A 26873-nucleotide genomic window follows, 5' to 3' on the forward strand; every position below is an offset into this window, starting at 1 on the left:
TTTACTTTTCATAAATTGCACAACTTCGCATAATTTATGTTAAGAAGAGCTAGTTGTCAGTCTTTGCATCTGGTTTATACATTGGCAAGATTTGACCAGTTATTGGTGAATTTTTACCAGATAGACCCTTTTATAGAAAGCTTCATTATCTGCAAAAAGCTTGAGATTTCATCAACCACAATTCACTAAACCATTGACTTTCAAGATTAACAACAATTATCTTATGTTTTGTATCTACCGCACAGTTTGTTGAATATCTTCCCAATGTCCATATACCAAGAATCTCAGAGGGACAATTAACAGTTCCTCACCTGTTTTTTGGCATGACTTGGATACATTTGTTCTAGTAAACAGAGGTTTTGTTAGAAGCTATAAGTTATTTTTGTGGCCGACTGATGGCTGACAGAAGAATTCAGTTACAACTTTTATCCCAGTTCTGAATGTTAATCACACTCATACCTGTTTGCATACCATTGATTTAAAATTGTTACCTACTGCTACAAATATATTTCACCACATTTACCCTGTCATTTTAGTAAACAATAGAACCTGTTCTAAACATCTTGCTACTATCAATATTCTACTTCCACCCACTCTCAGTACTGCATATTAAGTGAGCCCTACAGTTTTTAACACTGTTTTAATGTCAACAACAGACATATATTGTGTATTATTTTAATGGAAATCATGTGAACAATCAATGGAACATGTAACTAACTCACATCTGGTAGTTCCCCAGCAGATGTGAAACATCTAAGGTCATACTGTAATTTGCTGCCCCATGTTAAACTTAACCACAAAGTTACTTTGAACACTAGTCCTTTACAAGTCCTACTGGAAGTGGCCCTTGCCATCTTTTGACATTTTAACTATCTTACCCAACCAGTTATCTGGGAATCAGTGTTTAGTGAGGATTCAAAACAAAGCTGGAACTCGTCATTCCTCACACTTTGCCAGAGCCACTGATGCTATTACCTTAAACCTCTGGATTTATGGTCCAACATTTATCATCTTCACCACACACCAATATACTTAGTTGAGTACAGCAGTTCAGATATTCTTCCTTCTCTAAGTCCTTCAGGCGTTATCAGATTGACAGTAGAAGGCTACTGTCAGGGGAGAAAATGTGTAGTACTGAGCAAGGCAGTGCAGTGATTAGAACACAGAATTCATTTTCATGAAGACTATGGTTCAAATATGCATCTGATCATCCTGGACAAGATCTTTCGTGATTTTCCTGAATTGATCCGGGCTAATGTTGCGATGGTTCATTTGAAAGGACACAGATGATTTCCTTCCCATTCCTTAAACAATCTAAGCTTGTGATCTGCCTCTAATGGCCTTTTTGTCGATGGGATGTCAAATCCTAATCTTCCTTCCTTAAACATGTGTGCTGAATAAGGATTCAATTGTTCTAAAAACTAAGGATTAATGGATCTCAAATATAATTCTGAAGAAATAGATGTGTAAGCTGTCACTAAACTCATGGTTACTGCACTTTGCAGAATAGCATTCCCATACTAACAATAAGACTATTGTATGACTAAAATTACTTCTTGGTTGATACTTCACACTCTGGAGCTGGTTCCTCCTACCAGAGTGTTCAGTGTCACATCTCAAATGTTCATTACTGTCAAATTGCCACAACAAACAGCCAGTTGAATTCCAACTCCTTGCGAAACTTACTTTCTTGATGTGGTTCAATCTTGTATCTGGGGTGTGCCCCTTTTGTTTTACATTTTATCTCATCTCACACACACACACACACACACACACACACACACACACACACACACAGAGAGAGAGAGAGAGAGAGAGAGAGAGAGAGAGAGAGAGAGGGAGTAACAAAATATGCACATTTCATACTAACCAAGCACTATTGGATCCTTTTGCACAAGATGCAATTCAGAACCACATATACAGTTATCACCACCACCACAGATGTTGGCTGAAATTAGATAACGCTTCTACAACATTACATTAAGCCAAAGTACTTGAAGGCAACAAATCACTGCTATTGGTCTTCAGAGTCATAAATATAACATTGTACTGATAAGCAGTGATGTTGTATAGTTGTCATGTTTCATGCCTCATAAATATCAATATAATAGAAGGAAACATTCCACGTGGGAAAAATTATATATAAAAACAAAGATGAGGTGACTTACCGAACGAAAGCGCTGGCAGGTCGATAGACACACAAACAAACACAAACATACACACAAAATTCAAGCTTTCGCAACAAACTGTTGCCTCATCAGGAAAGAGGGAAGGAGAGGGAAAGACGAAAGGAAGTGGGTTTTAAGGGAGAGGGTAAGGAGTCATTCCAATCCCGGGAGCGGAAAGACTTACCTTAGGGGGAAAAAAGGACAGGTATACACTCGCACACACGCACATATCCATCCACACATACAGACACAAGCAGACATGAAAGTTCTGCTACAGGTTGACTGCTGTTGTCTCAGTTATATTGCACATCCAATATTATTGTTAGGTTAGGAAGAGTGCAAATGCAGTGCTATAAAACAGATTGTCTGCCCCAGTTCAGTCATGGATCACGTAAAATCAGTTGTTGACAGAGCATCTCACATTCCTGTCATACCTCACAGCAGCTGCTTCCAACATTGCCCCATGTTACACGCAGGTAACAGCACTTAACAGACTTTACTGGCAAAGTTTGTGTGTCACCTATAACCGAGCATTAGCTAGCAAGCAATGTACCAAAGCTGTAGTAGCAAGCGACCAAAATCAACTACCAGTTTATTTTAACCAGACTACAGAAATTTATCTGTGATATTTCTGATATTCAATATCTCATTTCTTACAATGTATATGCTGCAGAAATTTTGAATTCCATCCGGTCTTCACTATGTTGCATAAAAAAACTTCACATGCAGTTAAATGTAATTCTGTCTATGAGTACTACTCCTTGCCCTCCAAAATTCAAACCAATAATCATGCACATAGATAAAAACTAAACCAGAGAGAGAGAGAGAGAGAGAGAGAGAGAGAGAGAGAGAGAGAGAGGTATGAGGAAAAGAAAGAAGTATTAGACAATGTATGATAGTAACTCACCTCCTCCTTCATTGCCTGAGGTTCAAATTCAGGAATGCATAACTGTGACAAAAGAAACAGAGAAAAATAAAACCACTTTTGATGACATGAAGTTGATTAGCTTGATTACTATCACTGTAAAGGCATTACATGCACTGATTCTGTACACAAGAAAATTCTTACATTTTGTATCAGCAGAATGTGTCCTATTACAGGCAGAGAAAATTGAGGTACTGTCACATGCCTAGTTAAAACATGATTCCCAAGATTACATATTTTCTTCATTGTAGAAGTTTCACATTTTAATTAATATCATTCATGCATTCATTCATCTGTACATTAGCTGAAAGAAATAAAAACTTCTGGGGATGAAGAACACCTCAAAATATAGATTAATAGCCCCAAAGAAGCCACTGCAGACATTTTCTGTAAAGTATACTAATGATAAATAATTGAGACTAGTGCCGAGCCTTTCACACTAACAATTATGAATATTTCTTTGGATTACTTTAAAAATGGGACAGTGACTACTTTGAAATAAAATCCACTGGCTCTCCTCTTACACTACTAAACTGTGTTTTTATTTGTTGCTCCAACTAAATATTTCTGTAACATTGTTTGGTACCTACATACCGGCAAAGACAAAACCACGTAGAAATTGCATCCCTCAGTCCAAATATTTGTATAGATTAAAGGACTTCCTAAAAAGGTTTTGTAATAGCTGAGGATGTTCAATGTTCTGCCTAACGCTCACTGGAAACCTATTACAGACTCCATATATTGAACTCTTATTCTGAAATTTGCACAGGTATAAATACACTCCTGGAAATTGAAATAAGAACACCGTGAATTCATTGTCCCAGGAAGGGGAAACTTTATTGACACATTCCTGGGGTCAGATACATCACATGATCACACTGACAGAACCACAGGCACATAGACACAGGCAACAGAGCATGCACAATGTCGGCACTAGTACAGTGTATATCCACCTTTCGCAGCAATGCAGGCTGCTATTCTCCCATGGAGACGATCGTAGAGATGCTGGATGTAGTCCTGTGGAACGGCTTGCCATGCCATTTCCACCTGGCGCCTCAGTTGGACCAGCGTTCGTGCTGGACGTGCAGACCGCGTGAGACGACGCTTCATCCAGAAGACGGCCTAACGGTGTGCGGGACCGTAGCCCAGCTTCATGGAGACGGTTGCGAATGGTCCTCGCCGATACCCCAGGAGCAACAGTGTCCCTAATTTGCTGGGAAGTGGCGGTGCGGTCCCCTATGGCACTGCGTAGGATCCTACGGTCTTGGCGTGCATCCGTGCGTCACTGCGGTCCGGTCCCAGGTCGACGGGCACGTGCACCTTCCGCCGACCACTGGCGACAACATCGATGTACTGTGGAAACCTCAGGCCCCACGTGTTGAGCAATTCGGCGGTACGTCCACCCGGCCTCCCGCATGCCCACTATACGCCCTCGCTCAAAGTCCGTCAGCTGCACGTACGGTTCACGTCCACGCTGTCGCGGCATGCTACCAGTGTTAAAGACTGCGATGGAGCTCCGTATGCCACGGCAAACTGGCTGACACTGACGGCGGCGGTGCACAAATGCTGCGCAGCTAGCGCCATTCGACAGCCAACACCGCGGTTCCTGGTGTGTCCGCTGTGCCGTGCGTGTGATCATTGCTTGTACAGCCCTCTCGCAGTGTCCGGAGCAAGTATGGTGGGTCTGACACACCGGTGTCAATGTGTTCTTTTTTCCATTTCCAGGAGTGTACTTTATATTGATATTGCTCTTTCTTCAAGTAGTGTGGTTGTGATACCACAATTCACACTAATTAATTGTTAACCACATATTCCATTATGGAGTTCATTTATTAGCAACTAAGTACTTCATACCCTTGCTCCTTGAAGAGGCTCTTCCAAGATTTCATGTAATGAGTGCCCACTGATATTTACTTCTGGAACTTTTTAAGTTATTCTCACTTTTTTTGCAACTGCACATTGTGAGTCATCTTACTTTAGGTTAAGCTGTCTGTTGGGAACCAGTAATCAGGGCATCCTATTATCCTCCTGGCAACGTGGTACATGTTTGGGCCCTTCATCTGTTCACTGCTATCATACCAGAAGTGGACCAAACAGTAGAACCTTAGGGCATCAAATTCTACATGATGTCTTATTTATGTAGTATTATTTATTGATGTGAAACTCTGCTGCCTGTTTTGATAACATCACTTCATAAATCTAGAGGGAATGCCTTTACCATCATTCCATTTTTGTTTCCCTGGTATAATGTAAAGATCTAGATAATTTATATCCTCACACATTTATATCCCCACAGGCAGTGGGGTGGCTTCCATGGTTCAACAACACAGGTAGCAGCACCGTACATGCAACCACACGGGAAGGTTACCTGTGGAGGCTAGTCAGTCTGTTCAATGTTCCATGGAACCTTTGTACCATTAAGATTAATAATAATGTGCCATGAGTTATTCCACATTCACATGTGAATATGGATACATACTGATCATTTACAATGGTCTTTAAAAAAAAATAAATTTTTCCATGAAACTAAAGAAATTGTCAAGAAGAAAATTTTTCAGTTTTTATTGAAATTCGCTGCCTGACTGACAGTTTTTGTCACTGGATAGATGATCAAAGATTCTGGTGGCAGCATTGCGCACTCTTCTATGTGTTAAGGATAACCTCACCCTTATTGTGAAATTATGTCATTTTTTCTTCTGGAACTGTAGGTACTTACATCATTCTTCCTTTTGGACTGTAGTGGATTATTCACAAGAAATTTCACAAAAGAGTAGATATACTGTGAAGCAGTGGTAAAAATACATACCTCTTTAAAAATACGTCCACAAAGCCAACATGGGTTAGCACCACATAATATTCTTGTGCAATGAAGACTTTCTTTCTTAAAGCTGAGTTACCCCAGAAGATTTTTCCACAAGACATTATTGAATTAAGATATGCAAGACATGTGAATTTACTGATTTGTTTCTCCCCAAGAACTGAAATGATTGGAAGTGCAAATATGAATGAACTAAGTCATTCTATGAGTTCCAAAATGTTTTCTTTTTTTCGTTTAGTTTGAACTCTTCTCTACACAGAGATCTAAAAATTTTGAAGTTTCCATCCTAGTTGTCATTTCCTTAACATATGTTACACTTATCACTGCGCAGTACCGCTAGGTTCGAGATGTGAACATGATGTTTTTTTGAAAAGGTGAGGAAGAGTAACATATGGTTGCTGACGAGGGGCAGCAGCTATTGCAGGGGCTACAATACACATGGTTGATTTATTTGGCATTGTAAAATTAGTCAACACGACACTGAATGAATGAAAGCAAGGATGAACTATAGGTGTTACGTTTCTTGAGGACATGGTGAGCTGCACCAAATCAGCCTTCAGAATGACAACAACAAAATTCAAAGGCTTTGGAAACATCACAAAAAATGCATGTGGGGTAATTTTTTGTCGAATTCTTCCAGTTCTGAGTTGTAAGTTCATATATGACTTTCTTTGTACACAAGCCTCTATGGAAGCCAAACAGAGCTCTCGTTAGAAGATCATCACAAATGTTTGTCTATGTTTTACTACAATCTGACAAATTTTTATGCAGGTAGAGGGGCTTGCAACTAGAGGTCACTTCCTTTACTGCACTTCTGCCAATGACTGATACTTCGGAACATGCCAGTACTTCGTAAGTAATATGGTGTGCAGAAGATCTGGGGGTGAGGGGAGTGCTACAAAGTCATTTCAAAATTTTAGTGCTTTCGTTGTAATACAACCATAATCAGAGGAATTATTATTTTATGTGAGATACCGATTTTTGTTATATCTTTCATGTGTGGTAACGCCAAACATGTCAGCTAGAGGAGCATACAATGTCTGTGAAGTAAGTCTAATGCTTCTACTTTTGATGGTCTGTTTCCTATCCCTGTGTTATCAGCAAGTGTTAAGAAGAATGCACTGAACTTATTGGACAATGAATTCAACTCAATTTCATTTGTCTCACTGCTATGGTCGCTACGGCATTGACCATTATTTGTCTTATTGAGTTTATTCATTTCATTCCAAAATTCCGTTTGTTTGTTCTTGAAATTTTCATTTTTGTATATAGTGTACAGATTTCATGTTTTTCATGACATGGCAAAGTATTTAATAATAAGTCTTTTTCTAAAGCTAATCCTCTGCATTAAATAAATCTTTTCCAGGCACAATGCAGTTTGACCTCAGACATTCGCCATATTTATCTCAACTCTAACAGTGAGAAATGCATTGCAGCTAAACCAGCTTATATATTGTTACCAGTTTTTTATCATTACTTGCTTATTCAGATACCTTGGAAGTGGGAGCTTTGTGATGAAGTTGGAGTATGACATTGTAGAGGTGCACTTATGAAAAAAGGGCTGTTATCATATTATCCACATTCACAGCTGCAGTAGTTGCTTGAAAGATGGCAGTGAGGAGAAAGGTAAGGAGAAGTATGCATCAGTTACCAAAACAACAACTTCTAACATTGGCACTTGTTTCAAAGGCAATATGAACTTACAATACAGATGAATTTGACAATTTGAAATATACTTTATGCAAACAGAAACAGGGAGCTCTTTCGGATATCATGTCTCACTTTCTCCACTTGCATCCTGAGTGAATTTGTGTTCCATATAACTAATGGGACAGTACTACTGTTTATTGCTTTTTTTTCCCTTCATCCTACATCTTCCACCAGTTTTTCAAATCATAGGTGATCTCGGAATGCAGCTGGATGATAGTTTTAGGTTTGTTGCGTTGTCTACAAAATCTACAAAGTAATCAGGCTTATCTGAAAAGAACTGGGTTCTATGACCTGATAACACTGGATACATTAACTTAGGAAATTTTCTTTTTGTTTCACACAGCCCAGACTGGTTCACAACATGGTACAGCTGGTGAAAAATGATTCGTTTTGATCTGACTATTGGAGCAGCAGCAGTTTCTGGTATTATCTAGTAATATGATTTTCTCATCAGGGGGACTACACTAAAAACTACTTTGTTATTTGTAGTCAGTACTACGCCAAGGTCAAAGCATGCTACTGGCAACATGCATAAAAGAATTTGAGGGATTCAGGTAATTGTAAGGACATGTTACAGAAAGTAAGACCAGTACTCACGGAGCTTTCACAGTTGTCCACCATTTAGCATAACTCAGTGGGACCTGAGCAACTAATATGATGTTTGAGATTAAATGAACACTATTTCAAACAAAAATAATAAAAATGTAGTAACTAAATTCACATTTGATAAACTATGCAATGAAGTGTTACAAAAAATTTGAAAATATTTATATTTAGGATTGTTACACTTATTTAGATATAATATGATGAAAAACAGACATTAAAATAAATACTAAGCACCAGCTTCAGAAATAAATAACCAGTTTTATACCATTAATATAATACTTATTTCGCTCACAATGTAGCTCTGAAAGTTTAAGACAGGAATTTTTTTTCCCATAATTGTGAATCCTTGAGATGAAGAACTATTTGAGTAATATGAGACATTTGCAGTAATAAAATCCCAAAAACACCAACTCACAAAATTAATAAATAAAACCAAAAAGAAAAGAAGAAATTCCCATGTTCTTTAAAATTTCTAATAGTAATTATCAGAAATCCATAAATCTATTACGAATGAGAAAATAATGGGAAGTACCACTAGAGTGCACGTTCAGTTTGACAAATATTTTTTATTATTATTGTCAATATTCTTATCTGACTTTTGGTGAATTTTGATCAAATTATAAATCGGCTTTGCATTTCCATTTGCCTTACAGCTTATAAGTTGCTTCTTGAGCATCCATGTCAACAGTCAAGTAGTAGTCTGCCAACGTAACAGCTCACCTCCCAATATATCTTTTCTCCATGACTGCAATATCCTGGGGAAAATTCTTGTCTATAATTTTGTATTCTCTCAGTTGTTAAGATATTGAAGTGAACATTTTGAAACTTTCTGAACAACCTTCTCATCACCATGGTGCATTCCATCAAACTGCTTGTTCTGAAGAGCTAGATTCCCTCAACCATTGAATCTTTTCCCTCAAGTGCTTGCAGGTCTTACATTCAAAATATATTTTCTTTACAAAATTGTTCAGGATTTATGTAAGAATCACTTTAGAAAAAATGTAAGGACAAATTACAAAACTAACTGAATCAAGATATTGAACTAGTATGACCTCGGCGTTGAGTAATATTTCAATTATCTTATTTCTCTCCCGTCATACATCGTAACAGTTACACATACATGGGCAATAAATGTCTTTTATTTTTTTCTTTCTAGGTGACATTCAAAAACCAGAGCTAAAGTGCAATTCTCTTTGTGATATTGATTATCAGTACATTGGAACTGATACAGGTTACATACTTTTCAAGTAATTTATATTTTCACTTGTACAAAGTGCTGGAAGATTATCACTGGGCTAAACTTCCATTTGAACCAGTTAAGCAACATACAGGCAAACTAATTACCTTACATAATCCAATGGGCAACAAATTTGTGGGAATATTTTTATATACTTCCATATCTGAACTGTGTTGCACTCACAAAGTTGTTTATAATTTCCTTTCAGCAAATATCACTGTGTGAACATGTTTCACCATTGGCTGAATTTTCAGATATAAATTAAGGGAGGGAAAAAAAAGAAAAAAAAACAACTTAAACATTAGTGTCATGCAATATTTTGTGTAATGTAATATCTTGTACAGACATCTTTTATTAACCTGACACATTCCACATCATTACGAAGTGTCGTATTCAAGATGTATGGAACAAGTATTAATCTAATCTAATCTAATCTAAACACTTCTTTGGCATCCATGTTCCCTGCACTCATTTGTTGTGATAATGCTGTTTCGTACAGTAATTCTTTTATTCAGTTATTCAGTTCTGTGCATACCTAACAATCTGAAACGTAGTTAAAATATCACAATTTAAATAAAATTGAGAGTAGAATAATATCTGATTTTGTTCTAGAGTTATTGATTTTTATATCAGACAGATGGTCTGATGATACACCCATTCCTGTCCCCGCGCATTGTGAGTCATGTTGTCGTAACAGTCATCAAATTTCATAAAAAGTTCAAGATATCGTAATGAAGTTTCTTGCAAATGTTAGCATAGAAAGAGGCACATGTATTGCATCATAAATAATCAAAAATTTGGCCTTGACCAAGATAGGGAAGTAACTCATCCACAGCTGTGAGAGGTCAATGGAATGGGACACGTAAATATGTCAACAGTGCTTCAGTAAACCTCCAGACCAAATTTAAACGTCAGCATCTTGGGAGTGACGGAGCATAATGAATTAACTAGTTCACAGCAGGGAAGCAGTTGATGTGACCATCTGCTTTCCATCACACAAGATAAATGACAAATTCCGCATCATATTACTTTATGAAATACACTATGTGATCAAAAGTATCCGGACACCACCAAAAACATACAATTTTCATATTAGGTGCATTGTGCTGCCACCTACTGCAAGGTACTCCATATCAGTTCCTCGGTCATCATTAGATATCATGAGAGAGCAGACTGGGGCACTCTGAACGTTGTCAGGTGATTGGGTTTAACTTGTGTCGTATGTCTGTATGCGAGATTTCCACACTCCTATACACCTGTCAACTGTTTCCACTGTAATAGTGAAGTGGAAACTTGAAGGGACATGTACAGCACAAAAGCGTATAGGCCGACCTTGTCAGTTGTCTGACAGAGACCACAGACAGTTAAAGAGGGTCATAATGTCTATTAGGTGACACGTATCCAGATTATCACACAGGAATTTCAAACTGCATCAGGATATACTGGAAGTACTATAACAGCTTGGCGGGAGGTGAGAAGCTTTGGATATCATGATCGAAAGGCTTCTCATAAGCCACACATCACATCAGTAAATGCCAAATGATGCCTGACATGATGAAGGAGTGCGAACATTGGATGATTGAACTGTGTAGAAACATTGTGTGGAGTGAGGAATCATGGTACACAACGTGGCGATCCGATACTGGGGTGTGGGTATGGCGAATGCCTGGTGATCATTATCTGCTAGCATGTGTAGTGCCAACAGTAAACTTCAGAGGCAGTGGTGTTACAGTGTGTGTGTGTGTGTGTGTGTGTGTGTGTGTGTGTGTGTGTGTGTGTGTGTGTGTGTGTTTGTGTTTTTCATGGAGAGGGCTTGCATCGCTTGTTGTTTTGTGTGGCACAACAGCAGAACGCGCCTACATTGGTGTTTTAAGCATTTTCTTGATTCCCACTGTTGCAGAGCAATGCGGGGATGACAATTGCATATTTCCACATGATCGAGCACCTGTCCATAAAGCATGGCCTTTGGTGGGGTGGTTACATGACAATAACATACCTGTAATGGGCTGGCCTGCACAGAGTCCTGACCTGAATCCTATAGAACACCTTTGGGATGATTTGGAACACCAACTTTGTACTAGGCCTCACCAACTGACAGTAATACCTATACTTAGTGCCGCACACCGTGAAGAATGCCATTCCCCAAGAAACCTGACAGAAATATGCCTGCGAGAATGGAAGCTGTCATCAAAGCTATGGGTGGGCCAACACCATACTGAATTTCTGTATAACCATGGAGGGTGCCACGAACTTGGAAGTCATTTTCAGCCAGGTGTCCAGATACTTTTGATCATATAGTGTATTGTTTTGTACTCCACAAAAGGCCTTAGCAAGCTCACAAAATATACCAAGATTATTCTTCTTGCTTAGCTCTGCCATGACAATCTGTAACGTTACAAATGGATCTCTGTGGAGAACTGTATGCTAAAGCCAAATTCGAAAGTCTTTCTGTGAATGTACCATGGAATTTAGTAACACTGCATATATGTTGGAATCAGCCTACATAGGAGGTGACCTATCATGTAGTAATATTTATCACCTCTGATAACTTCCATGGCACAAAAAACACAAATGTAAATGACCTGTTCAAACAAAGTAGCCTGATGCCATGGAAAGATTAAAGAGCCAAGCTACATGTAAAGTGAAACGAGTCAAATTATTCTTCTGCAACTCTCTCTCTCTCTCTCTCTCTCTCTCTCTCTAACTGCTCCTCTAAATTTGGATTTAAAACCTCCAACACATGCATTATACAAAATGTTCAGTTTCAAGAAGAGTTGCTGTAGGTATGGTTATACATATTGTTCCAAGCACTAATGAGAATTTCCTCACAATTGCCACCAAGTGGCAGAAAAAAACCTGAATCAGGAAGAACTGTACAAGGATGGTGGGAAATTACAAACAGCACTTAGTTCCAGATGACTTATTTCTTTGTAACACATCCTTTACATTCTGCAATTAGCCAAAGAATTTTTTGTTCCACATGCAATACCTCACAGACATTAATGCTTACAATGTTCTCAGTTTCTTCTGGTCCCAATTTTTTTTGTGTTTCCTCCTTGGAACAATTAGTGGACTCCAGCGTTACCAACGGATGTTCAGGAAACTGAAAGAAAAGGAAAAGAAAATCTCAGTTACGAGTGCATGCATATTTCTGCATACATTACATGCCTCTCAATATTTTATTATGAATAACATCCTGTTTGCAATGATTCTCATCTCTCACACACAAGGAACTTTAATGAAATTAATTTTCTCAGCAGCTATTCTAAGTTACATCAATACGGTTTCATATCTATGCTACCTTGCTCAATAATCTTTGTAGACAATCATACAGTTCTGTCACATAAGCAGCATACTCAACTGTATAATAGTGTACAGGATAAGGAATACATGTCTCTTTGGCATACTGAATTCACCCATGATGAACTGCATCACTGTTCATTACCGTATTTACTCGAATCTAAGCCGCACTCAAATCTAAGCCACACCTGCAAAATGAGACTCGAAATCAAGGAAAAAAATTTTTCCCAAATCTAAGCCGCACCTGAAATTCGAGACTCGAAATTCCAAGGGAGAGAAGAGTTTTAGGCCGCACATCCAAATCGAAACAAAGTTGGTCCATTGTAATACAAGTTAGGTCGAATGAATGACGATACAGCTACAGTAGTTTGGTTCGAGTTTTAAGCTTAGCAGTTAAGCTTTACCATGTAACCATTGCTATGCGTCAGGTGCTACGTCCGTATTTATACGGGTACCATTTTTTTATCACGCACTTCGTCTGGTTTGAATTGATTGCTTATTTTTCTTTGATCTGGCAAGTGCCGTTCTCTCTGTTATAGGTGATTACATCATTCTAAGCTGAAAACGCATTACTGTACTGTGTCATGCATTGTTTGTCGCATTCTGATAATGAGTGTTTACGACCTGCCGCCGCTCGCGGCATGGCTTGCTTTTGTGCGCGCAACCGCCGCTTGAAAAAAAAAAAAAAGGGGGAATCGTCTCATTAGCGGAACAATGGCAGGAGACTCCTTGCTATTTGCTGTTACTTACACTGGTGCTTTCTTTGATAATGATCAACAAGAACCAAATAATAGACAGCGTATGATAGAAGATGTTCTGATCGAGAGTTTGGCGAAAATTTTTCTCCGGTTGAAAATCTTTGCAGACGCCTCTGTAGTACATTACATTCTGTACAGAAATTAGTCATCTTAGATTTAAAAATCTTATCAATTGCTGTGCTTCATTTCTGACTGTATCACTATTAGGCATAAGAACAATACGAATATAAACATGACAGGATATGTATATTATTACGCGTTTACTGTTGTCTCACTCTAGTTTCGTAGTTTATTAGGCAGACAGGATTTAAATGAGATAGCAGCAAACACGAAAGAATACATGGCAAAATGTTTATATTCGTATTATTCTTATGGTGAAGAGAATACTGCATATGATTCACAATTCATAAAAGTTCTTATTAGCAACAATCTCTTGTCCCAGGTAGGAAAAAATTCAGACAAACAATCTTGCCAGTCGGATTTTCGTAGTATGCTGAAATGCCGCTACATTCGAAGATGAACAATACGTAATTTGTATTTACTTCGTTGGATAATGTATGAAAATGCAGTGGTCAAAACTCGGGGCGGTGAAAAAAAGCTCGTCTTCCACTTTTTTTTTTTTTAATTTACTGACGCAGTGGTTTTGTCGCCAGTATTTATCTTTGTGCCTGCAAAGCATACCTGTGTAGCGCTACATAATTCGACGGAAAAAGTTAGTTGTGGCGGCACCTACCAACATTTTTCAGAACTGCCGCTTACTTTGCATTCGATTCTAAGCCGCAGGCGGGTTTCTGGATTACAAAAACTGGAAAAAAAGTGCAGCTTAGATTCGAGTAAATACGGTAAATCTTCTGTATCTCCTGTACTATCCTTCCCAGTAATAATTCTATACTCATAAATGGGCAAAGCAAGTGTTCCAGAAACAGTTTCTTTTATGGCTGAGTTACACTTATATGTGATAAAGTAGCTAATGCCTGAAGAATGTTGCTACAGATCAATGGTGTTGCAGCAATATGGAACAGTAGCTTCCTTAAACAGCCTCACAGGGTTTTCAATGTCCTCAGCTCTATCATTTACATATATAATGAACAGTAAGGACTTTTTAATACTCCCTTTGGGTACCCCCAAAGTAACTTACTGACCTGACTATTTTGTATCCTGAATGTACTCACTGCTATATGTAAAATACAGTGTGGTACCACGTATTTTGCGTTGTGATGCCTCTTTCTATGCTGAATACCACTCATTTCATCAATTTTCAGATTCCTTTAACGTCCCTGCTTATGGACTGGCACTTCGAGAACTAGGTTAAGTTATTTACAGTATTTACACTGAAACTTCCTGGCAGATTAAAACTGTGTGCCCGACCGAGACTCGAACTCGGGACCTTTGCCTTTCGCGGGCAGAAGTAAAGCTGTGAGTACCGGGCGTGAGTCGTGCTGCGGTAGCTCAGTTGGTAGAGCACTTGCCCGCGAAAGGCAAAGGTCCCGAGTTCGAGTCTCGGTCGGACACACAGTTTTAATCTGCCAGGAAGTTTCATATCAGCGCACACTCCGCTGCAGAGTGAAAATCTCATTCTGGAGTATTTACACTATTTACTGTGATCTATCACAATACTACAGTTTCATAGCAAAGTATGCAAACATAGAACTGACAGAAACAATGGAATATACACTGAAACATTACCTGCCAGTAAAATTAAATTTTATAAAATGCAATGACATTTAACTGACAGAAAAATCATTTATTGTACACTGAGATGGTACCTGTTGACTTTAGAGTAGGTAATGAAGAATGGAGACAGTCCAGCAGTTGTGCTGAAATCAAATGGGCCCAGTTTTCTAACTAAGTTAAATGACAAACAAGTGTTTTGAAATAAACAGCTGCACTGCTACCACACCAGAGCCATGCTGCACTAAAGTGCTGCTTCAACTACTATCACAGTCATCACAGTCAAAGGGCTCACAATGAGCTGTTGAGTCAGTAAATGGCTTCAATTATGCTAACATAATCAAAAAAGAAGTTTCTGAAGTAAAACAGCAACAATGTCCCTTTTAAATTAAATACTGTAACACTTATTGTACATTGTAACTGAAGATGCTATTTGCCTTGAAGTTTCCCCTTTTCTCTCACTCTAACGACAATGCATATAATGTCCAGTGCTTTCACTCTGCTTCCCAAACTACATCACTTACCACTTCTTGGGTGCTGCATTTTCTTGAAAATTTCTTTACTTGTCAATATCACAACTCCCTATTTGTCTCGTTGGTCTCTTGCTTGGTCATTATAACATATTCAAACCAATTTCAAAAATTGCACCGCTGGATTATCTCTTGAAACTATCTCTACAAACTTTGAACAATTTGATATCAGTTATATTATTGTGCCTCCAATCTATCAGAATTTGAACATCTTTGGGCAATGTGCTTACCACTCTCATATAAAACAGCACTTGAACAACATTTGTTAGCAGTTCTTGAGTCAAGGGATTTTTTCTTTGTTTCTGTCACCAGAATTGACAAAGAAAGAAACATTTGGAAAATACTGACAAGGGACACAATGATAGGGCATGTTAATACATCAGGTAATAATTTCCACAGTACTAGAAGGAGCTACAGGGAGAGAGGGAGACTGGGTTACATACAACAAATAATTGATGCTGCACAATTCTAGACATCTGTATGTGTTATGGTCATGGTTATCATTATCAGTCGAAAGACTGGTTTGAGGCAGCTCTCCACCCTACTCTATACTGTGCAAGTCTCTATCCTTTTGTAACTATTAAAAACCCCATAATTGACACTGCTTCCTGTAATCATGCATTAGTGTGTATTTACAATTTTTAACTCTCAAACCTCCATTCATTACCGAACTGACTATTCTTTGATGACACAAGATGTGTCCGGTCAACATACTTTTTCTTTTAGATAAGCTATGCCATAAATTTCTTTCCTTTCCAATTCATTTCTGTACCTCTTCAATAGGTACCTGATCTACCTGCCTTATCTGCAACATTTCAAAAGCTTGTTTTCCCCTCTTTCCTGTGCTGTTTAACATACACATTTCATTTCTGTACAAGGCTGCAGCACAAAAATTACTTTCAGAAGGTATTTCATAACACTTGAAATTCTATTAGAGATAAACATACACTCTTTATGAAAAGCTTTTCTTGCTATTGCTGGTCTCATATCCTCTATACATCAGCCATCAGTTATTTTGCTGCCCAAATAGTAAAACATACTACTACTACTACTACTACTACTACTACTACTACTTTATTGTCTTATTTTCTAATATAATTACGTTGGAATCTTTGAATTTAATTGCACTACATTCCAGCAACACTGTTTTACATTTGGTGATGTTCACTGCATAACCCATTTCCAAGATACACAGAATTATGTTCAGTTGATCTCCCAAGTATTTTGCCATTTTCGACATAAATACATTGTCATTACTGAATTTCAGTGCAACATATTTGTTTTCTTCCCCCATGAACCATGGACCTTGCCGCTGGTGGGGAGGCTTGCGTGCCTCAGCGATACAGATGGCCGTACCGTAGGTGCAACCACAACGGAGGGGGTATCTGTTGAGAGGCCAGACAAATGTGTGGTTCCTGAAGAGGGGCAGCAGCCTCTTCAGTACTTGCAGGGGCAACAGTCTGGATGATTGACTGATCTGGCCTTGTAACAATAACCAAAACGGCCTTGCTGTGCAGGTACTGCGAACGGCTGAAAGCAAGGGGGAAACTACAGCCATAATTTTTCCTGAGGGCATGCAGATTTACTGTATGGTTAAATGATGATGGCGTCCTCTTGGGTAAAATATTCCGGAGGTAAAATAGTCTCCCACTGAGATCTCTGGGTGGGGACTACTCAAGAGGACGTTGTTATCAGGAGAAAGAAAACTGGCATTCTACGGATCAGAGCATGGAATGTCAGATCCCTTACTCGGGCAGGTAGGTTAGAAAATTTAAAAAGGGAAATGGATAGGTTAAAGTTAGATATAGTGGGAATTAGTGAAGTTCGGTGGCAGGAGGAACAAGACTTTTGGTCAGGTGAATACAGGGTTATTCATACAAAATCAAATAGGGATAATGTAGGAGTAGGTTTAATAATGACTAGGAAAATAGGAGTGCGGGTAAGCTACAACAAACAGCATAGTGAATGCATTATTGTGGCCAAGATAGACACAAAGAACACGCCTACTGCTGTAGTACAAGTCTATATGCCAACTAGCTCTGCAGATGATGAAGAAATTGAAGAAATGTATGATGAAATAAGAGAAATTATTCAGATAGTGAAGCGAGATGAAAAATTTAATAGTCATGGGTGACTGGAATTCGAGTGAAGGAAAAGGGAGAGAAGGAAACATAGTAGGTGAATATGGATTGAGGGTAAGAAATGAAAGAGGAAGCTGTCTGTTAGAATTTTGCACAGAGCATAACTTAATCATAGCTAACACTTGGTTCAAGAATCATAAAAGAAGGTTGTATACGTGGAAGAATCCCGGAGATACTAAAAGGTATCAGATAGATTATATAATGATAAGACAGAGATTTAGGAACCAGGTTTTAAATTTTAAGACATTTCCAGGGGCAGATGTGGACTCTGACCACAATCTATTGGTTATGACCTGTAGATTAAAACTGAAGAAACTGCAAAAAGGTGGGAATTTAAGGAGATGGGACCTGGATAAACTGAAAGAACCGGAGGTTGTACAGAGTTTCAGGGAGAGCATAAGGGAACAATTGACAGGAATGGGGGAAAGAAATACAGTAGAAGAAGAATGGGTAGCTTGGAGGGATGAAGTAGTGAAGGCAGCAGACGATCAAGTAGGTAAAAAGACGAGGGCTAGTAGAAATCCTTGGGTAACAGAAGAAATATTGAATTTAATTGATGAAAGGAGAAAATATAAAAATGCAGTAATTGAAGCAGGCAAAAAGGAATACAAACGTCTCAAAAATGAGATCCACAGGAAGTGCAAAATGGCTAAGCACGGATGGCTAGAGGACAAATGTAAGGATGTAGAGGCTTATCTCACTAGGGGTAAGATAGATACTGCCTACAGGAAAATTAAAGAGACCTTTGGAGATAAGAGAACCACTTGTATGAACATAAAGAGCTCAGATGGAAACCCAGTTCTAAGCAAAGAAGGGAAAGCAGAAAGGTGGAAGGAGTATATAGAGGGTCTATACAAGGGTGATGTACTTGAGGAGAATATTATAGAAATGGAAGAGAATGTAGATGAAGACGAAATGGGAGATACGATACTGCGTGAAGAGTTTGACAGAGCACTGAAAGACCTGAGCCGAAACAAGGCTCCAGGAGTAGACAACATTCCATTAAAACTACTGACGGCCTTGGGAGAGCCAGTCCTGACAAAACTCTACCATCTGGTGAGCAAGATGTATGAGACAGGTGAAGTACCCTCAGACTTCAAGAAGAATATAATAATTCCATCACAAACAAAGCAGGTGTTGACAAATGTGAAAATTACCGAACCATCACTTTAATAAGTCAAAGCTGCAAAATACTAACATGAATTCTTTACAGATGAATGGAAAAACTGGTAGAAGCCAACCTAGGAGAAGATCAGTTTGGATTCTGTAGAAATACTGGAACACGTGAGGCAATACTGACCTGACGACTTATCTTAGAAGAAAGATTAAGGAAAGGCAAACCTACGTTTCTAGCATTTGTAGACTTAGAGAAAGCTTTTGACAATGTTGACTGGAATACTCTCTTCCAAATTCTGAAGGTGGTGGGCCATGAAAGGGAAGCATTGCATTGGCTGGGAAGGGAGTGAGACACGGTTGTGGCCTCTCCCCGATGTTATTCAATCTGTATATTGAACAAGCAGTAAGGGGGGGGGGGGGGGGGGGGAATCGGAGTAGGAATTAAAATCCATGGAGAAGGAAGAAATAAAAACTTTGAGGTTCACCGAGTTCGAGTCTCGGTCGGTGGACGCAGTTTTAATCCGCCAGGAAGTTTCATATCAGCGCACACTCCACTGCAGAGTGAAAATCTCATTCTGGAAACATCCCCCAGGCTGTGGCTAAGCCATGTCTCCGCAGTATCCTTTCTTTCAGGAGTGCTAGTTCTGCAAGTTTCGCAGGAGAGCTTCTGTAAAGTTTGGAAGGTAGGAAACGAGATACTGACAGAAGTAGAGCTGTGAGGACCGGGCGTGAGTCGTGCTTCGGTAGCTCAGATGGTAGAGCACTTGCCCGCGAAGGGCAAAGGTCCCGAGTTCGAGTCTCGGTCGGTGCACGCAGTTTTAATCTGCCAGGAAGTTTCAACGTATTTGTTTTCTACAGTATTCCTTTCCCTTGTTTTAGTCAATAGCTGCCTAATTCCCCATTTCAACAACCTCTGGTTTTTTCAGTTTATCCAAGTTGCATGTACCAAATTTCTTAAATTTCTTCAGTTTTAATAAGTAGTTCATAAAAGTAAATTATAATCAGAATACACTACTGCTCTTGGAAACATTCTGTAGTTTAAAATCTGGGTTCGGAATCAATCTCTCTCTCTCTCTCTCTCTCTCTCTCTCTCTCTCTCTCTCTCTCTCTCTCTCTGTCTCTCTCTTTCAGCATTATACAATCGGATACATTCTCATGTCTCCAGGTTCCTTTCATGTAAAGAATCCTTTTAGGATTCTTGAACCAAGTGTTAGCAACAATTAAATTCTACTGTATACAAAATTCTATCAGACAGTTTCCCCTTTTATTCTTTCTCTATTCAGTTCTTTTATAGTATTAGAAATCAGTATAAAGGAACAGTTGCAATGAAAGTAATATTGCAATGTCTGTAGCATACTGTATTAAATTTATTATGAATGTAGTATATATATATAATACACGCACTATTATGATGGAATTACATAGCTTCTTTCTTAACGTAGCAAAATAAGGCATTTGCATTTCCTGGATGGAAGATGGTATAAAGGCACTCACTGTCCTGTTGTGTTATTGGATTGTTGGTTCCTTTGTTCAAAATTCTCTTCAGCATTGATTTTGTTGCAATTTGTAGTTCTTGCAGTGAAATTTATTGCACTTTTCAGCTCACATACAACCTCAAATTGCCTTCAACTGTGGCAAAAACACTCTGCAAGTATTCCCCAAAGGTTTTCCATGGGGTTCATATCCTGGCTGTGCGCATACCAGAGCAAAACATCCATATCTGTATCTTCAAACCACTCTTTGCGTGTAGCAGAAACAAGCATAGATGCATTAACTTGTTGACATTCATTGCCTAGGTTCTGATACATTCTAATCAATTCTGGCTTTAGCATCTCAGTGTAGTGTAAGTCTCAGGCGTCCATTCTTGTGTTTAGCCAAGCAATGGCTGATTTATGTTTAGTCCCGAAGACTGCCCAAACTGCAACACTTCTGCCATCAAAATTTATGTTCAATCTTACTTGCTGCACAGCTCTCACATCACGCCAATAATACTGAAGTCCACCTGGAAACCTAAATTAAATTTCTTCTCATCACTGAAAATCTCTGTATCCCAATCTGAAGTCCACATATGTTCTTCAGTGAACAACTCCAGTCTAGCTTATTTATGTTTGGGTGTTAGAGCAGGTTTCTGCAGTCGTTCCTTGAATGCAAGATGTTTGGAACTTGACAGAATTTCTTGTACACGTCTGGCAGTTACTGACAACTGTAAATCAGGAACAAGTTGAGAAGAATAACAGTTTGTAGCCCCTGCTTTGCACAAAAGGAACCCTTTCTGTGACTCAGATAATTTTCTACTTTTCTCGTATTTTCCTTTCATCCATATCGTGCACCCAATCTAACAAAATTATCAATCACTGTAGCTGAACGTTTCAACCTCTTAGTGATATGATGGTCAGATAATTCCATTACCTTGTACACATTGATCTTTTTCTTTTTCATCCCATGCTGTTTCCCATATGACATTGTCACAATCATGGTTTATGTGCACAACTCACACTGCCATTAATAGTGTGTTTCTTATTTGTTGTAAAGGCAAATATGTACACAGTAATACCAGACAGAGCCTGCTCCTCTATATTGAGTTATACCATCTACCACCTGAAACATTGATGTCTTGTTATATACTGTATTACATCAACTGCACTACCATTTGACTGTGTTTGTTGTCATACTGGATCGACTATTGCATATACACTGTGCACAACTATTCCAGCCAACAATGTCAATTTTTCCAACAAATATTCATGCCTTTATACTGATTTCCATTACTGTACTATTTTCCTGTTCCTAATATCAAATTCCAGCCCTATCTCAAATTTTTACCTCCCTCGACAAACTGTATAATTTCTTTTATCTCATTATACATTCTTTCAATTGCTTTATCATCTGTGGATCTAGTAGGCACATATATTTGCACTACTGTGGTAGGTCTTGGCTTTGTGACTATCTTGATTACATTATGGAATTCAGTACACTGTTTACAGTAGATCAAATGTGATATTTTTTATTCGGTATTACATCTACTGCATTTGTGTTTCTGTTCATAAAGCTCTATTCACCTACACATAAAACCAGTTCTTCCTGCTACCACACTTTAAGATATGTACTTCTGCCTGTAAATGCACTACCGAATGGAGGGATCAGACATTCCATCTTCTGACTTGCAGGGTGCCAAGTTTGATTTATCTGAACACTACATCACCGTCCTGACTATCCTCCTATCACCATTATAGATATATGAATGTTAGTTACCTTTCTCAGGTAAGGGGTATACTTCATGTAAGTGCAGAACCACTGTAAACACACGAACACTAGCACAAAACTCTTTAGTACATACGACATGCACTCACGTTTAACTATTCTGTCCCTGTGATTACATGGCGCTCACATAGGCACAGAAAATAACTCTTTAATATATGATCTGCTCCATCATATCGAATTTGTGAATATACCTCCTTTTTCAGTTCCATTCATTCTGATGAAATACAGGGTGATTCATGAAGATATGCAAATATATTAATAGGTTATTCTACAAGTAAAACTAAAGAAACTAGTTCATATAAACATAGGTCTGCAAATGTTTAGTTGCAGAGTTATGACTAATAAAAGATTTTGCCTGAAATGTAGCAACTTTGTTAATATGAAGCCATTGAAAAACTGTGCGAGGTTAACAACACCTAAAAAAACAAAGAAGTAATTTCATAAAATTTTTAATTTATTAATTACTTGGCCCCATTCGTTTTTTTAAATTCCACACAATTACACAATGTTTGCAACAGAAGTTAAAGAGAATTTAAGTTTGGAAAAGTGGCAGTAATAACGTTAACTGAAACTGCATGAATGTGTCAGATAATCTGCTTTTATTAATACCCTAGCACATGTGAATCCATGTTAAACCGGAAAAAACAAAGCTCAGTGATAAGGAAGTTGTACAGTGTTCATACAATTTCACAATAAATGATCAAAAATTTCTCCAAGTTCAATGTATTTAGCTGCACATGTATGAACATATTTTGTTGCTCGTTTCAGTTTCACAGGGTTGATCTTAATTTTGTCTAATGCATTCATAATTCAAGCAAGTAATGCCTCAAACTGTCTTTCATCCATCCCCATACACAAAAATCCATTGGTGTCAAATGGGATGATCTCGGTGGCCACATACATGTAACACCAAGACCAATCCATTTCTGGGGGAAAATGTTCATTTAAATGTGCAGTAACAGCATTGGTGAAATTTAGAGGTGCATCACCATGTTCAAAACACATTTGCAATGGCGAAGCAAGTGGGACATCTTTGAGGAAGCGGGGCATTTTTTCTTGAAAGAATTTTAAGTACGTCTCGCCCATTAGATGTCCTGAGAAAATGAATAGTCCAATAAAATGTGTGTAGATTATACCCTACCACACATTTATGCCAAATTGCTGCTGCAAATTGCATTGCTCTGTAGCATATGGATTTGCTTCAGATCATACGTGTTTGTTATGAAAATTGTTTATACCATCTCGAGTAAAGTGTGCCTCATCAGTAAATAAAATGTATTTGTGTAACAGTTGATAAGTATTCAACCAGTTGCACGACTCCAAGCAAATAGCAGTATCTCCCAGATGTAAATGGACTTTTTGTTTATGGTAAGGATACAGAATATTTACTTCAGTATATGCCATACTTTACACTGTGAAATGCCTAATCGCTAAGAGATATGTTGGGTACTGGTACCCAGGCTATGTTGAACAGCATCCATAATATCCTCATCATCGTCTTCACGTATCGAGCGCTCATACTGATTACGAACGCTAGGTAGAGAACTTGTCTCCTGTAACTTTTGAAATATTCCACTAATGAGTCATACTTTCGAAATCGTTAACTGCAGCCATAGCATTACCATCACATTTGCCATAAATAAACACCATTTCTTGGTCATAAATAATCTACAATCGAGAACACTTACCATGTGGTTTCACTTAAACACACTGTTGTTATGTTCTTTCATTGAACAATACAGAGAAATAACTCATTTCATGTTTAGGAAACGACAAACAACTCACTAACAGTTGCCAACGATGACAAACGTTTCTACATTCTTAATAGAAATTACACAAATTTACTTGTACAATAATCTTTGCTTCTCTGGATATTCTGGAAAACTACTGCAGATACACATCTGGGACATGTTTTATCAGATTCACCAGACCAATAACAAAATAAATGGAAATCATACTTTACTTTAACCTTGTACAGTTCTGCGATAGCTTCGTATTAACGAAGTTGATAAATTTACAGACAAAATCTTTTAATAGTCATAACTCCGTAACCAAATACTTGCAGACCTATGTTTGTATGAACTTTTTTCTTTAGTTTTACTGGTAGAATAACATATTAAAATATTTGCATATCTTTGTGAATAGCCCTGTATGCTAAGCTTACCTTTTGGAATGTCCTGAATATTTTCTGTTCTTATATTGTTATTGTTTTCAGGACTGCCTGTCTGTAACCTGTCTCTGACCTAAAAATTTTTACGTTTTAAAGTCAATAATAACAGGAATGCGCTATTGCATGAAAAATCTGACAGATCACTGAAACACAAATCTTTTTTCAAAATATCACCTTCCTTACTAATTTACTGGTGGCACAAACCTGTATAAAGCAAAAGATGATAATTTATTGTTTAAACCTGCTGAACTACCAATCTTGTGCGTACACTGCTTCATCCCCCCTATGAACCACGGACCTTGCTGTTGGTGGGAAGGCTTGCGTGCCTCAACGATACAGATGGCCATAACGCAGGTGCAACCACAACAGAGGGGTATCTGTTGAGAGGCCAGACAAACATTCCTGAAGAGGGGCAGCAGCATTTTCAGTAGTTGTAGGGGCAACAGTCTGGATGACTGACTGATCTGGCCTTGTAACAATAACCAAAACGGCCTTGCTGTTGTGGTACTGTGAACGGCTGAAAGCAAGGGGAAACTACATCCATAATTTTTCCCGAGGGCATGCAGATTTACTGTATGGTTAAATGATGATGGCGTCCTCTTGGGTAAAATATTCCAGAGGTAAAATAGTCCCCCATTCGGATCCCTGGGCGGGGACTACTCAGGAGGATGCTGTTATCAGGAGAAAGAAAACTGGCGTTCTACGAATCAGAGCGTGGAATGTCAGATCCCTTAATTGGGCAGGTAGATTAGAAAATTTAAAAAGGGAAATGGATAGGTTAAAGTTAGATATAGAGGGAATTAGTGAAGTTCGGTGGCAGGACAAACAAGACTTTTGGTCAAGTGACTGCAAGGTTATAAATACAAAATCAAATAGAGGTAATGCAGGAGTAGCTTTAACAATGACTAGGAAAATAGGAGTGCGGGTAAGCTACTACAAACAGCATAGTGAACGCATTATTGTGGCCAAGATAGACACGAAGCCAACGCCTACTACTGTAGTACAAGTTTATATGCCAACTACCTCTGCTGATGATGAAGAAATTGATGAACTGTATGATGAGATAAAAGAAATTATTCAGGTAGTGGAGGGAGACCAAAATTTAATAGTCATGGGTGACTGGAATTTGACAGTAGGAAAAGGAAGAGAAGGAAACATAGTAGGTGAAAATAGTAGGTGAATATGGATTGGGGCAAAGAAATGAAAGAGGAAGCCGCCTGGTAGAATTTTGCACAGAGCATAACTTAATCATAGCTAACAATTGGTTCAAGAATCATAAAACAAGGTTGTATACATGGAAGAAACCTGGAGATACTGACAGGATTCAGATAGATTATATAATGGTAAGACAGAGATTTAGGAACTAGGTTTTAAATTGTAAGATGTGCAGATGTGTACTCTGACCACAATCTATTGGTTATGAACTGTAGATTAAAACTGGAGAAACTGCAAAAAGGTGGGAATATAAGGAGATGGGACCTGGATAAACTGACTAAACCAGAGGTTGTACCGAGTTTCAGGGGGAGCATAAGGGAACAATTGACAGGAATGGGGGAAAGAAATACGGTAGAAGAAGAATGGGTAGCTTTGAGGGATGAAGTAGTGTAAGCAGCAGAGGATCAAGTAGGTAAAAAGACGAAGGCTAGTAGAAATCCGTGGGTAACAGAAGAGATACTGAATTTAGTTGATGAAAGGAGAAAATATAAAAATGCAGTAAATGAAGTAGGCGAAAAGGAATACAAACGTCTCAAAAATGAGATCAACAAAAAGTGCAAAATGGCTAAGCAGGGATGGATAGAGGGCAAATGTAAGGATGTAGTGGCGTAACTCACTAGGGGTAAGATAAATACTGCCTACAGGAAAATTAGAGAGACCTTTGGAGGAACGAGAACCACTTGTATGAATATCAAGAGCTTAGATGGAAACCCAGTCCTCACCAAAGAAGGGAAAGCAGAAAGGTGGAAGGAGTATATAGAGGGTCTATACAGGGGCGATGTTCTTGAGGACAATATTATGGAAATGGAAGATGTCGAAGATAAAATGGGATATATGATACTGTATGAAGAGTTTGACAGAGCATTGAAAAACTTAAGTCGAAACAAGGCCCCGGAAGTAGACAACATTCCAGTAGAACTACTGACAGCCTTGGGAGAGCCAGTCCTGACAAAACTATACGATTTGGTGAGCAAGATGTACGAGACAGGCGAAATTCCCTCAGACTTCAAGAAGAATATAATAATTCCAATCCCAAAGAAAGCAGGTGTTGACAGATGTGAAAATTACCGAACAATCAGTTTAATAAGCCACAGCTGCAAAGTACTAACACGAATTCTTTACAGACGAATGGAAAAACTAGTAGAAGCCGACCTCGGGGAAGATCAGTTTGGATTCCGTAGAAATACTGGAACACGTGAGGCAATACTGACCTTACGACTTATCTTAGAAGAAAGATTAAGGAAAGG

General features: G+C 38.5%; 1 protein-coding gene across 6 annotated transcripts in view; it reads right to left on the reverse strand.

The window, feature by feature from the left end:
* Positions 1–26873, reverse strand: part of LOC124719620 (zinc finger protein 83-like) — a 178827-nt gene that overhangs the window by 111317 nt on the left and 40637 nt on the right. For all 6 annotated transcript variants that reach the window (XM_047244834.1, XM_047244836.1, XM_047244833.1 and 3 more), the window contains exons 4-5: positions 12475–12567; positions 3076–3117 (exon numbers count right to left, since the gene is read on the reverse strand). In XM_047244834.1, coding sequence (XP_047100790.1) covers positions 3076–3117; positions 12475–12567 — 135 coding nt within the window. The remainder of the gene's footprint in view (positions 1–3075; positions 3118–12474; positions 12568–26873) is intronic.

This window comes from Schistocerca piceifrons, chromosome 11 (genome assembly GCF_021461385.2).
Source record: "Schistocerca piceifrons isolate TAMUIC-IGC-003096 chromosome 11, iqSchPice1.1, whole genome shotgun sequence".
In the NCBI taxonomy this organism is placed as follows: Eukaryota; Metazoa; Arthropoda; class Insecta; order Orthoptera; family Acrididae; genus Schistocerca; species Schistocerca piceifrons.